This window comes from Physeter macrocephalus, chromosome 5 (genome assembly GCF_002837175.3).
Source record: "Physeter macrocephalus isolate SW-GA chromosome 5, ASM283717v5, whole genome shotgun sequence".
In the NCBI taxonomy this organism is placed as follows: Eukaryota; Metazoa; Chordata; class Mammalia; order Artiodactyla; family Physeteridae; genus Physeter; species Physeter macrocephalus.
In genome coordinates this window covers 85,248,767-85,264,280 of record NC_041218.1, presented here as the reverse complement: position 1 = coordinate 85,264,280, position 15,514 = coordinate 85,248,767, and the positions used below count along the sequence as shown (strand labels likewise).

Below are 15,514 nucleotides of genomic sequence, written 5' to 3'. Positions count from 1 at the left end.
AAAAGGAAATCTTCCTACACTCTTGGTTGGAATGTAAACTGGTACAGCCACAATGGAGAACAGTATGGAGGTTCCTTAAGAAACTAAAAATAAAGCTACCATATGATCCAGCCATCCCACTCCTGGGCATATATCCGGAGAAAAACGTGGTTCCAAAGGATACATGAACCCCAATGTTCACTGCAGTGCTGTTGAAAATAGCCAAGACATGGAAGCAACCTAAATGTCCATGGACAGATAAATGGATAGAGAAGATGTGGTACATATATACAGTGGAATATTACTTGGCCATTAGAAAGTATGAAATAATGATATTTGCAGCAACATGGATGGACTTGGAGATTATCATACTAAGTGAAGTAAATCAGACAGATAAAGACAACTACCATGTGATATTGCTTAAATGTAGAATCTTAAAAAAATGATACAAATGAACTTATTTACGAAACACAAACAGACTCACAATTAGACAACAAACTTAGGGGTTATGGTGGACACATAGTAAACGATGGAGTGTAGGAGACATACAATAAACACCCACATGCACGCACCCCAGCAAGTGAGCAGCCTTTCTCTCCAGGATTAAGCTTTGGAAGATTGAAACTTTATGTTTATTTCATTTAAACTGGGCACAAATAAAGGATTTGAGGGAGTCATATAAATATTTAGTCCATAGAGGAAACTAACTATGAGAAATGTCTTCAATATAAACACTCTCTGGTAGTTCATAAGCAAAAAATAATCTCAGAAGCTTTTGAAAACAAAGATAAGAATAGCTCATACTCAAGTAGGGTTCTACTATGCCTTAAAATTTCCCAAGATTTTTTTCCCTAAGATTTAAGCATGAATTCTAACAAGATTATATATAATTTTTGTAAGTTAAAGCAATAATACAAATTTAAAAATAGGAAAAAATGGATCTCCAGAATGAAGTTCAGTTTCCCAGAATGAAGCTCTTTCATATCTGTGTTTAGGTCATTCTATGCTGTGTTTGAAGACAAAATTGATCTGATAGGAATCCCTGTGTATAGGTTCATTTTTCCATCCAGGGCTTTTGCATCTCCACTTCAAAATCCAGACAACCATTGTTCCTGCACAGAAAAAATTACCTCCAAAAACTATACCTTATATGGTGTGCTAGATGTTAGCAAATGCAAAGAAGGTGAGTACAAGTTCTCAGTGTCACTATCCATGCTAATGGGATATGTGATTTGCAAATATTTTCTCCCATTCCATAGGTAAGCTTTTCATTTTTGATGGTATTCTTTGCTGTGCAGAATCCCTGTGCTCCTTTTAGATTTAGGGTAAAATGAAAATAGTTCCCAGAATACTCTGAGCATCCCAACTTATCCAGCTGACATTTTTCTAACTTTTTCTACCCTAGAAAATGGTAAATAAAAATAAGTATATTTCAGGATGTCTCTGAAACAAGAATTGACTCAAACATGAAATTTGGAGTCTATCTTATTTTGCTCACCTACTTCATGTTGGAGTTAGTGTGACTAAAGAGAGAAAAACCTCTTGAATAAATTCTCAGTCCATAGACACATTACTGCCTGAAACATGAAGGTATATGGTTATAACTTTGTGTTCAACAGCTAAGCTTTACATATTTAAAATAAACACCTAAGTGATGAACAACAGACATCAATTGACTGGTTACTAGGAGAAGTTTAAATTTTATTTTTGTTCAAAAGTGATTAGATGTTATAATCTTCCCCTACCCTGGCCCTCCAATTAGTATTCAAAGCCAAATTTGCATTTCTTTTTTTAACTTAAAAAGCTTTATTTTCAAGGAAATCTTTTCTGAGAGGTATGTGTAATGAGGAAAATGATTTATTCCGATTGCCTGTGAAAACTTGTTTTCAGGAAAACCCGTGTACATTTCACTTCCTCATTTTCTACATGCAAGTGCTGAAATTACAGAACCTTTTGAAGGCTTAAATCCAAATGAAGAAGAACATAGTACGTACTTAGATGCTGAACCCGTAAGCAACTACATTATTGATCTGATTGGTTTAATATTGTTTTCTAAAAATGAAGGAAAAATTAAATTACCTCCATTTTCTGAATCACATTTATTGATCATATTTATTACATCACAATCTTGATAAATTACTTACTTTTATCTCAATGAAAATTACACTGATCTCTTCCTATTGTTGCTCATGAAATGTCACAGTAATTCTATTCTAGTTTTTTAGCATGTGGAATTTTATAGACCTTTTTAATTGTTCACAGGTCAGGGAAAGCAATGATGGAATGATTCTAGTTGGCTTAAAACAATTTGGTATAAATTACAATTTTATGCTCATTTTATACTTAACTGCAAGCATCGCTTATATGAAGTGACACTGTAGATTACAAAGGATTAAAAGAGATTTTATGGGTATATGTGTATTTGAGGCAAGATCTATTATACTTAGTGTCAGGAAAAATCTATTAAATTTCCTATACTGTCACAGTTTCAACTTTTAAATTATTTTAATATTCTCCTTTTCAAAATTTAAATGACATGCCAGAATTTTAGCAGGCATGTTTCAGTTTAAATAATGATAGAAGTAGTATTATAATTATACTGATGATACACAGGTTCTGGCTGATATATAGTTGAACATGCATAGTTCAGGATTTAAATTGACTGTATGAGTTCTAGGTATCAGTATTGTTGTTGTTGTTGTTCATTGTCCAGAACCAGCTCAGACAAATATCACAAATCTAACTAAAGCTTAGACACGAGGCTGGGAAAAGGAATTGTGTGTGTGCATGTATATGCATAGGCATATACATCTGTATATGCACAGGCATATACACATAAAATTTAATTATGGAGAGTTATATATGTGATATTTAATATGTTCAATTAATTATTTAATAAATTTCATAAGTTTCAAGTAGTACAGTTTCACCTTAGGTTCTACATAACAGTAAAAATAAATTTTGGATTTATAAAAGACTTTTTTTTTTAAAGGAAGTTGGTAATTATTTTAGTTTGTTCTCTTTTTAGATATCTGGATTTACTTTATGATTTGCAAAGCAGCTGCAGATCAATATACTGGTTAAGCCAGCAAGAAAAATTGAGTGAGTCTCTTGAACGAGCTTCATTATGATTTTTAGTATTTTCATGTAAGAATATGAGTATATCTATGAAAGGAAGGGGAAAGAATATAAAATGTCAACTTCTCTTTGGCTTAATGTCATTAAATAATTATTAAATGCTTGTAACTTTCATTTGTAATTTAGAATTATATATATTTTCTATTGAAATGGTATTTAAACACATTTTGGAATGAGTATATGGTGGCATTGCTCATTTTGCTAGCTGTCCAAATATTTCCATGACAACAGTTTCTAGAGTTCATATTTTAGTTTCCTGGGCATAATTTGTTGAAAGGGAAAATATATGCTTAGAAAAAGTTAATCTAATTAGAAATCTGTATTAGAAAGATTTATAAGAGTGAAAGATGTCTGAGAAACAGCCATATTAAAATTTAAATGATTCATTACAGGGAACAAAAATTAGTTGCAAGAGCAACTAATTTCTGAACATTCATTTACACTAGTAATTACTAACATTTCTGTTATATATGTGTAATGTATTAGTATAAATTTTCATAATTATTTTCAATTTATATAACAGAACATTAAGGGGTCTGAAGCAGAACTATACGATGCCTATTCTTTGGCTTAATGAGGTTAGTATTTTTTAATCTAAACTTCTTTGTATACAGAAAAAGCTTTTGATGTTTGAAAATTGAATGAGTATGTATAGTATTTGAAGTTGTATGAGTTTCCATTACCCATATGTACAAGTTCATATATTATTAATTATATAATTATTTTGAGAGAACCAAGACACACAGAAATGTCAGCATTATGTTAGACTTCAGTGTTTTTATTTTAGAAAGACAAAGTACTTCCTATCATTTAAGATTATTTTCATAATGCATCTATTAAACACTATTTCTTGTCATACTGCCTGTGATGGGAAAGAGTCAGGCAAACGTGAAACTCCAGATAACTCAATGTGAATTCTGAACTGCTAATAAAAGCCAACCAAGTTTATAAAGACCAGGTCCGAGTAGGTATAGGCAGTTTATCTATTACCTGACAAGATATTTTTAGTGTGAATCATGGAACTGATTAGCCACAGAATTAGGAAACGCATTTCATAAGCCTTTAGAGGAAGGAAACTGTTGATATTTGCCATTTCCCTCTGTCACTAGGAAACATCCTTCGGAAAACTGGAAAATATTTCTGTAAGACCATTGTATTGATCAGTGAAGCCAGTGTATTGAAAACTGCTATATAACATGTTTAAAGGAAAGAGGATTATATTTCTCTCTCTAAATATTCCACCTTGGCATTTATTACCTTGTTTGACATGCAAAAGGACTTCCATTGGTTTGACTAAAATTTATGCAGTGTTTTGAAAAAAGACTGATGCATAAGTGTAGGGTTTTGACTATTTTGCTCCACTAAACTACCCAAATAACGCTAAAAATTATTAACTTGATTACAGACTGGCACCACTGGGTGACGAGAAGAGAGCAATGTTCATAAATCAAGTGACTGGAAAAATAAACCTCCTTGGTCTGGTAGAAATGATCTTAATGAGTGTTGGTGTGGCGATGTTTACTTCTTTTATGATTTCATACTGTGCATGCAGATCAAAGTAAAATAAGTATATAACAAAAATTATATAGAGCTTCAATAACATTAGTTTATATATTACCTGTTTTCATTTTATCAAAAAGAGGTTATAAATTAGGCTGCAAATATTTCTGAACATGTCTGGTCAACTAATGTTTTTAATACATCCTTGAAGTTTTGAGATGCTTAATGTAAGTTAAAACATAAATGAAGGCTGAATGAGTAATAAGGCCTATTAATATCAAGCATATCACTATATTACATGTTTATTCTGGGAGGAATGGGCTAAAATATGAAATTTTCACCCTTGAAAAGTTAGAATGTTGCACAAAAGCTATATATGTGCTAACTTTTCATTTCTTGATTATTTCTAGCTAATTATTTTAGAAATCACAAACAATTAATTTATTATGTCACTGACTAGGAAAGGTTATGTAAAAATGAAAATGGTAGATATTTCGGGAGACTGAAATTTACAAGAGAAAAGAAAATAAAAAGCAAAATTAAATAACCTAGAAATTAATGAGAAATAAAAACAGTAAATGATAGAGATAAAATAGGATAAATATGCTATTTTAAAATGAAGATAACATATGAATACAGAAACAGGATTTTACCATATAGACATGCTGTCCAAAATCACAGCGTGCACCCTATATGTTTAATGTGGATGCCCTGATGAATGATTACAATTCATGAACTAAAACTGAATACAACAGTACAAGAAAAGAGAAGAAAAACAATGTTCAACGCAGGAAAACTGAATTACTCGGAGTTTACAGGAAAAAATCACGTAAATGTGGACAGTAGGAGTTTTAGCAAAACTGTAGAGGTGGTTCAGCCCTCTGTGTTTTAGACATTACTGCCTGTGGCCCCTTGTACATAGACGAATGACTGTCTGACCTTATCTCCCCTAAATGGAAGCCTTTCTTTAATAATCATATGTGGCATAAGTATGGACTACGTGGGGAAATTTTCCACTTAACCATAGTTTCCATCTGCCCTCCCTTCCTAGGAAAACCTCAAAAAATATATACAAAAAAAAAAAATATATATATATATATATATACAATCAAAATAAAAGCAATATACTTAGTATGAAAATCACAACTTCAAAACAAGTCTTCTTACCCTACTTCCAATCAGATTACTGACTGTCAGCTGTCTTATACAGAAATTCTGGAGCTGCCACTGATAATTACTGAGCTTCTATTATGCACCAAAATTATGCTATTTAACATGAATTATCACACCTAATCTCTAATAAAATTTTATGTTTCCAATAGCCAGGGATTCATCAGCAACCATTCTATTTGAGACATTCCAGAAAATTTAAAATTTTCACAGTGCAAAACTGTCCATTTTGAAAATGTGAATCAAATCTAATATTAAAAAAATAAAGTGGAACATTTGGAACAATATTTGTGTGTATGTGAGACTGAGAGCTTGGGCCTAGGAAGGCAACTCAATCTTTTGTTCTGATGCTTTCTGCCTATATTTATTCACTAAAAAATAGACTGAACAATTCTGCCTACAATCCTTTGAACAGAATATTTTCAAAATGCTAATCTAATATATTCAGATTATAATGAAGGAAATACTCCATCACCTTTAAGACCTGTCATTAGTCAATTAACAGATAAGTTATGATTAAACAAAATAATTCATATGACTGTTTATATAATAGATAGAAAAGATTATCGATTTAAAAGCCAAATTACAACAAAACCTTGTTGTAGTGGGAGAATATGCTTTTCAAAATGAAGTATATAGTAGTTGTAAAAATTTTCTGATACTATTCTCTATTAAAATTATATGATCTATTTCATCAGTGTTTAATGAGCCCTGAATGTCCAATATCTTGGGTCTCTATGTGGCTAAATTAAGGTGAAAGATTGAAAATTTTGTAGAGTGTCTTTGTCAACAAGTATATTGACTTGGCTTAAACATTTGACAGTTAGCGAGGAAAAGTTACTGCTCTTTACACAATGATTTGTCTCTTTTTCTTTATAAATAGAGAAGAACACTGTTCTCTGCAGATTACTTGATTTACTAGATTTAGAAGAATTACAGGTATAGATTTCCTTAAACAAGCCTCAGTTTTAGTATCGTTATAATTTTGCCTTTGGGCAGATTTACACACAATTGAAAAAAATAAGGAAATGGGTGTACAAGAGGGAATAAAGCAAAGATAGTGGAGCTAAGGTGTGATTTTACTCAATGAATCACAAAGAGAATAAGCCAATAGTCCTTTCGAAAGTAGCAGTATATACACAGCTAAATGGAGAACGGTCTGAAGGGACAGCAAAGAGTGGAAATGCTCATCCAGAGCAGATTTAATGAGCTGCCCCTCCTTATCTGGCCATGCGCAGCTCTTGAGAGCTGGAAAGCAGCCTTCCATGTATCCTGGAATGGGAAAATAATTGCCTTATCCATGAAGTTCATCAGAGAATTTTTCTCTGGAGCTTGAGAAACTGGGCTAACTTACAGAAAATATGATATCTTATATATATAGAGAGAGAATTTGAGTATTACCTGTTTTATTTTTTCACAACTTTCTGATAAGTACTAAGTACTTACCTCTCCTCTATTTTCCAGGAAGCAAATGAGTCTTTACATTCATGCACCAAATATGTCAGGACCATTCTTAATATCGACCTACAAAATGAAGATTTGTATGCTTTATTTTTGCAAAACACACCTTATCTTATAGTTGAAGAACTGGGGGCACTTTTTTTTGCACTGAGCACCAGCACATTTCTAAAGGATTATTAGGATGCCACTGAAGTCCACACTTTGAACAAAAATAGGTACCTTTTAAAATTCAACAGGTACACGCAATCGAATTGATTTAAGTTGCTATAGACTTCACTTATTCATGATCCCATTATTTTTACTTGGTATTGATTCACTAATTCATTCCCTGGTGGCAAATTTGGCAGAGGAGTAGGCAATATAAACAAATCCTGGACCCTGAACTCTTGTCTTCCTCATCAAAGAGGAAATACCATTACCCTCATCAGTGTCCCTGCAACACACAGACCCCAGGACTGTAAGGACATTGCATTTCACAAGCATCAACTATTTTGAAAGACATTTAAGAATGGTAACCAAATGTTTGGCCTATGAACCATTTATCATACATTACTTAAGTTTCCTTCTCTATGGAATCCTTTGTACAGCATCAGTAGGCACTATAACCATGCTCTTTACAAGAATATGGCTCATATTTTTGTCAATGATTCTGCAAATGGACATGTATATGGACTTTGTCATTTTCCATGTTCTTCAGCTCTTCTGGAAAACTGCGTAGATTTTGATCTTTTCACTCAGTTGCATACAACTTATGCTTGGCAACTTCAGAATGCTGTGCTAGTATTAAGAGATGTAAATGATAATAAAGAAATTATCGTGTGGAAGAGTACAAAGTATAGAATGTGCATTCATAGTTATTTGTTGTCATATTTCTTGCTTTCATAGTAACTGCAGAAAGACTGGTTTCAATCATTAAAAGATGTCCTTTCTTAAATTCCTGTGCTTTGCCTAGTTCCTGTTATATCACAAAACACTCTAATTTTATGTCTGAAGTAGTCTATTTGAACTTTTATTTCTTTATGCATCTATATTCCTTTCTGAAACATTTTCTTCTGAAACATTCTTTCTAAATTCACTCTTGACCAGTAATTCAATCTTGATCACTAAGCTAATTTTTAAAGTTCGGGGAAAAGGAATAAAAGATACTTGGTTTCATCTTTTCAGCAGCAGGACTTAAGGTCTAGACTGTGAAGGATAACCCTACTTTCTTCAGCAGGGGTTCACTTTTGGCAGAGAGCACAAGTTCTCCTAAAGAGCTCCCCATAGAAAGGGAAGATGGACCACATTCTGTCTTACGTTTTACAAACAAAAATTTATAGGACAAAGTATTTGTAACTGATTTGTTTGGCTACTAAAATCAAGAATAATTCAGTCTCCTCATATAGGTGCCACAGTAAATACTGAAAACCCCAAACCAAGATACCACCATTTCCGAAGGATCTTTGGAAAATCTGAAGATACTCAAAATATACTGATGTAATGTCCTTCATTTAATTGGGAGGGGAAAAAAAGTATCCTCCTAAAATATGGACATGTGAGATCCTAGACATCCTCTTCGGACACTTGAAAGTCTACTCCCTTTGCATTAGGATATTTGTGGATATGTTGATCTAGCAGGAATATAAAGGATACTTTTTTTTTTTTTTTTTTTTTTTTTTTTTTGTGGTATGCGGGCCTCCCTCTGCTGTGGCCTCTCCCGTTGCGGAGCACAGGCTCCGGACGCGCAGGCCCAGCGGCCATGGCTCACGGGCCCAGCCGCTCCGCGGCATGTGGGATCCTCCCAGACCGGGGCGCGAACCCGGTTCCCCTGCATGGGCAGGCGGACGCGCAACCACTGCGCCACCAGGGAAGCCCCAAAGGATACTTTTTAAATTCTTAAAATAAGTAGGGCTGAATGATGTAAAGTAGAAACCCTTCAAAAGAAGTGAGTGAGAAGCTGCATATCCACCTCATGGTAGAACCATATAACCAATCAATGACTCAGATTTTTAAATCTTCATACAGAAATGAATCTCATAGTATTTATACATCAGGAAAAAGATTTTGACTTATGTGTCTTTAGTATTATTTAAATATATGTATATTCTAACCTTTATCATTCCTCACCATATTTTCTTTAAACTCTATAAATTATGAACAACATGAAAGAAAATCCATACACAAACATTAGTGAAATACATTAAAAATACCCAGTAGAAAATATGATATTTTCTTTAAAAAATGATAGATTTTTTAATGAAAAATATATTTGGACGTGTGTGTGTGAGTGTGTGTGTGTGTGTGTGTGTGTGTGTGTGCACGCAATGAGATGGGATGAGGCACTTTCGGGAATGCATTCAATGTATGACTTGTAGTTTGCCCTACAGAAAGTGTAATTTCACACATGGATGAGTTTGTATGCTTTATTCCATGGAAAAACAGCACCATTTTGTAAATCACCACAAAACTCTAGCTGTTCAAAAGTTTGAAAATCTATAGCATCTGCAAAGGCGTTAACACAAATTATAGAATCTATAGCATATTAAAATGGGTTAATGTTTACTCTTGCTGACAAATACATGAAGAAAGAGAAGAATGTACACAGCTTTCAGTTCTCAGAAAAAAAGGAGGATTTCATTTCAGGAAAAAATGTAGCTATAGGCAAACTACTTATCCCTGAAATTTTACACTTGTGAAGGTGCTGGATATTTGTGTTTAGATATAATTTGTGTTTAGATATATATTTGTGTTTATTATAATATATAATAATAATTTGTGTTTAGATATAGATATTTGTGTTTAGTTCAGACATTATCAATGTCTGAGCTGCACATTAATTATCTTTGGAGCTCGAGTTTGTTGCAGGTGTGTTACAACTCTCAGTTCAGTGTTTCTAGTTGAAGTTCAATGTGTTAGAGACACTGTGGCTGCTCTCTCTTCATCTGCCTCTTCCGGCCCGTCTACAGCTCTAAATAACCACTCCACTTAAATGATCACTGTCCCTTACCCTTTTCTGCATATACTAACAGAACTACCTATAATGGTTTTTCTGAGTTATTTGCAGTGAGCTGAGCTAATTAACTAAAAATGAATTAGTGTTGAATATTGTTATCAAATACATACAGGCATACTCTGCTTTTTCCTTTCCTGACTCAAAGGTAGCTGCATTTTTAAATATTTGTGAACACAAAGACTTCCATGATTAGAATAATGATTTACTTTTCCTTTATAATTTTTGAATGTGTTTGACTTCAAAGTTGTTTGATATTGCTACTATAATTATATATTAGCTGCTTTTGTCTATGCATGAATTATTGACATATTAACTCCTATTTTCTTTTCCCAACTCTTCTCAGATGCTAGTAAGCTTATGTGTGCATATTTCAGAAATGCTCTGTTCTACACACTCACGAAGGAGAACTGTGACTTAGCTAGGAAAACATAAATGTTTTAACGTTTTGCTTCTTTAATTCTGTGAAATCTGAGTCAGCAGCCTCAGAACACCTGAGAACTTTTTTAAAAATGCAGAATCTCAGATGCTAACCCAGACCTACTGAATCAGAATCTGTAGTTTAATAGATCCTCAAGTGATTCACATATAAAAAAAAAAAATTGGAAAAGTCCTGATTTAAGTCATACAGAAATTGGACCACCTATGTAACAGTTTTATTTGACTTGTTGCTGTTATTACTTTGATTTTTCAAGGACTTAAGAGAGCAAAGCTATATAAGCATACTGAAACAAAAGGAAATCCATCAGACTTGAAAATCTGCTATAAATATTCCACTAAGTTTTGTCATTTGCCTTGTTGAGCCTGTAAATGGTATTTTCAGATAGTATTAGAGCTAATCTATATGGCAGGGTAGAAGATGAAGTGCTACTAACTTTACTGTCTCAATTTTCTGGAATATGTTATTTGATCTGCCTGACAATATTTATGACAAATAGTCATACTGACTGCATGTAAAGTAGGAGATAGTATCTCTTACCTGCCTCTGACCTAACACTGGAGATAGTCCCCAGAATTTATCTGAGATGGAAATTATCCACTGGAATAAAGGGACTCTTCAGCATCCAGGAGTTTTACATATTATATAAGTCATGAGGAATATATTAACAGCTATGGAGCTTTACTCTGGGCAAAATAATGGTCTGGATTGCTAGTTTGGAGGATGTCTAGAGTGGAATAAGGAGCAGGAGAAAAGGAGAAGAATACAAAGTTGAGAGCTTATTTCTAGAGAAGAATGAGTGTCTATACAGTTACAGAAGAATAAATATGGCCAGTGTGGAGGAGAGATCTAGGCTCAAAGAGCCAAGTTGACAGCTACTGTTCTTCTCTAATCCTACCCTCAGTCTACATAGTTGAGGACTATGGTCATTACGAAAAGATGGGCCTACATAAAAGGATAGGAAATAAGTGGTGGGTAGTTTTATAAACTCCACCTCCTAAGTATTAAAGAGGAGAATTTAGTTATTGGAGACTTCTGAGGAACCATCTTAAAATAGAAATCTGGATTGTGAGAAAGTATGAAATATCTTCAGATTTTGATAGAGACCAAGGGAGCAGGATTCTAAAAATTTTCTTATTTCTGAAACTTTTTTGAAATATTAACATACATTAATGTTGTACATTTTTCCATAGATATCTGAATAATCATTAAAAATTAAAGGTCCTATAAGATTGTGAGAACTATCTGTATTGATAGTCAGCCACTTTCCTTTGCCCATCCCCCATTCCCTTCCCACCCCAGCCTTCCACCAGCACACATGTATCATGTTTCTAGAAGTATAAGGAGGGGTATCAGTGGAGTAACCAACTGAGTGGGCAGTTGAGTCACTAGGATTCAGAAATTTCTTCTACAAATAATTTCTTGCTGAAATGTGTTATTTTTCTGTATTATTTATATTTGTTGTGTTATTACTGAATATGTAGCTCTGGTTCCAGTTGAAGATGGCAACATAGGAAGATCCTGGACTCACCTTCTCCCACACACACTTCAAATCTACAACTATATAAGAAACAATTTTCTCTGAATAAACTAAACGTTAGCTGAGCAATTCCTACACATAGAGCAAATGAGAAAAAATCCACATCAAAGCAGGCAGGAGAGGCTGAGACACAATCTTGTCAAAAATCCCACCCCCAGCATGGCAACCAACATTCAGGAGGAGACTTAAAACTCATATCTCTTCCCAGAGGACCAAAGAGTTTGAACCCTACATTGAGCACTTTAGCTTTTAATATCTGCACCTGAAAGATGAGCCCCCAGAACATCCAGCTTTCTAAGCCAACAGGTCTTGCATCCACGAGACCCACAAGGGTATAACAAACTGAGAAATGACTCTTAAAGGGCTCACACACTCAGATTCACCTGCTCCAGGAACGGGTACAGAAGTAGCAGAACAAGAGGCACCCAGACTGTATATGAAAGACGATCACTTGCTAACCTTAAAATGTCAGACTGAGGTGCAGGCATCTCACTTAACACACATACAGGGGCCTGCTGGGATACTTTCTGGGGACAGAGGCTGGTGACACCATCTTCACACTCTTCCTCTTCCTTGTTCCCTACCTCCACCATGGAAACCATGCTTACGCTCTCCCTCTGCCTCACTCCAGCCAGCAGATGCCAATTTCACATTCTCCCTCTGCAGTGCTAAGGAGAACCTGTATCTCAGAGAGGGGAGCAAATTTACACGAATTTGGTGATTCTGCATTTATATGTGGTGCTGTGATTTTGGAGGCTACTTCCCGAGGGATACCCCTTAATTGCCTGACTCTAGAGGCCAGATGGCCTTGTGTTCCTAAGTCTCATGGGACTGTAACAAATTAGAGAGACAGTTCTTGGTTGCCTACCACCCCCAGGCCACTGCACAGAAAACAGACTAAAACACCCCCATTCTTTCTGCGACAGAGGCCTATTTGTTTTTCCTGAAGCTTTGCTGAGGGGCAGACTTCAGGACTGGCACACATTTAGAGGCCTATGGAAATACTCTCATGGAACATAGGCTGGTGAATGCCAGCTCAGTTCTCTCCCTTTGTCTCAGCACGGTTCACTGGTATCTCCCAGAAAGGAGCTTATTCACTTGGCTGAAGCCCTGATTTTTGCAAATGCCACCCAGGAGAACATCTCTGGAATATCTGTCATTGGTAGCCAATGGTGCTTACAATTGTGGTCCCACAGAATAGTATAAATTTGCATATATTAAAAGCTGCAGCCTGAGGTCTGGCTTCCAATAAGCTTGAATCTAGGTGCTCACTGAACTCTCTTCCTCTTTGGGACACTATAGGTCTTGTACACCCTCAAATACTTGCAGCCATTAAAAATAAAACAGGCTGCTTGGACAATCACAGATACATGAGAGACAAACAAGAGCTAGGGCACGAATTAGTGATATGGTTCATTTCCTACACAAGATCACTCCTTCAAGACTGGAAGAGGTGGCTATTTCATCTAATGCATATAAACCAACACAGAGAGTCGAGCAAAATAAAGAATTAAAGGAATATGTTCCACAAAAAGAACAAGATAAAACCTCAGAAAAAAAAAACCTTAATGAAATGGAGATAAGCAATTTACCTGATAAAGAGTTCAAGGTAATGGTCGTAAAGATGCTCACCGAACTCAGGAGAACACAATGAGAACTTCAATACAGAGAGAGAAAATGTAAGAAAGTATGAAATAGCAGTCACAGAGCTGCAGAATACAATAACTGAACTGAAACATACACTAGATGTGTTACATATCAGAGTAAATGAAGCAGAAGAAAGAATCAATGAACTCAAAGACAGGGCAGTGGAACTCATCCAGTCAGAACATCAAAAGAAAAAACAATGAAAAAACTGAAGATATTCTAAGGGACTTATGGGGCAATATCAAGTGGACTAACATTTGCATTATAGTGGTCCCAGAAGGAGAAGAGAGAAAGGTGCAGAGACTTTATTTGAAGAAATAATGGATGAAAACTTTCTTAACTAGGGGAAGGAAACAGACATCCAGATCCAGGAGCACACAGAGTTCCAAATAAGATGAACCCAAACAGACCCACACAAACACACATTATAAAACATCAAAAGTAAAAGACAAGGAGAGAATCTTAAAAGCATTAAGAGAGAAACATCTTGTTCCATACAACAGAATCCCCATAAGACCATCAGCAGAACTTTCGGTAGAAGCTTTGCAGTACTGATGGGAGAGGCATAATATATTCAAAGCGCAGAAAGAAAAAAAAATCTTCCAAACAAGAATACTCTACCTGGCAAAGTTATTATTCAGAATTGAAAGAGAGATTTAAAATTTCCAGGCAAGCAAAAGCTAAAGGAAGAAATTACCTTTGAACCAGCCTTACAAGAAATGTTAAAGAGACCTTTTAAGATGAAAGAAGGGTGCTAATTAGTAACAGGTAAACATATGAAAGTATAAATCTCACTGGTAAAGGTAAACATTATATATGGTAAAGCTAGTATGAAGTTTAAAAGTCTAAAGTAGTAAAAATAACCATAACTACAATAATTACTTAACAGATATATAAGATAAAAACATGTAAAATGTGACAGACATCAAAAACAAAATATTACAGCGAGAGTGAAAATGTAGACCTGTAGGATGTGTTCAAACTTAAGTAGTTATCAAGATAAAATAGACCAGTATAAACCTAAGTTGTTATATGTAAGACTCATGGGAACCACAAAGCAAAAACCTATAATAGATGGACAAGAGAAAGAGAAAAAAAGCTAAGCTTACCACTAAAAATGTCATTGAAACAAAAAGGAAGGGAACAAGAGAAGAAACGGAGAGAAACTACAAAATAGTCAGAAAACAATTTACAAAGTGACAGTAAATACAAATCAATAATTACTATAAATTTAAATAGACTAAATTCTCCAATCAAAAGCAAAGAGTGGCCAAATGGATTAAAAAGCAAAAGACTCATCCTTATGCTGCCAACAAAAAACTTACTTCAAACATAAGAATGTACACAGACTAAAAGTGAAGGAATAGAAAAACATATTTCATGCAACTGGAAACCAAAAGAAAGCTGGGGTAGTTATGCTTATAGCAGACAAAAGAGACTTTAAAACAAAGACTGATAAGGGACAAAGGAGAGCATTACATAATAATAAAGGGGTCAATCTAAAAAGGATGAAGCATTGTAAATATTTATGCATCCAAAACAGGAACGCCTAAATACATAAACTAAATATTAACAAAAGTAAATGGAGAAATAGGTATACAATACTAGTAGGAGACTTTAATATCCCAGTTACATCAATGTATAGATCATC

At 34.5% G+C, this 15,514-nt stretch overlaps 1 protein-coding gene across 1 annotated transcript in view; it reads left to right on the top strand.

Annotated features, from left to right (window-relative positions):
* LOC102975405 (platelet glycoprotein 4-like) overlaps positions 1–4,679 on the top strand; it is a 57,826-nt gene extending 53,147 nt beyond the window's left edge. Inside the window, 5 exon segments of the mRNA XM_028489452.1 lie at positions 975–1,162; positions 1,870–1,988; positions 3,008–3,081; positions 3,641–3,702; positions 4,531–4,679. Of these exon segments, the coding sequence (XP_028345253.1) occupies positions 975–1,162; positions 1,870–1,988; positions 3,008–3,081; positions 3,641–3,702; positions 4,531–4,679 (592 nt within the window).
* Positions 4,680–15,514: the final 10,835 nt, after the last annotated feature.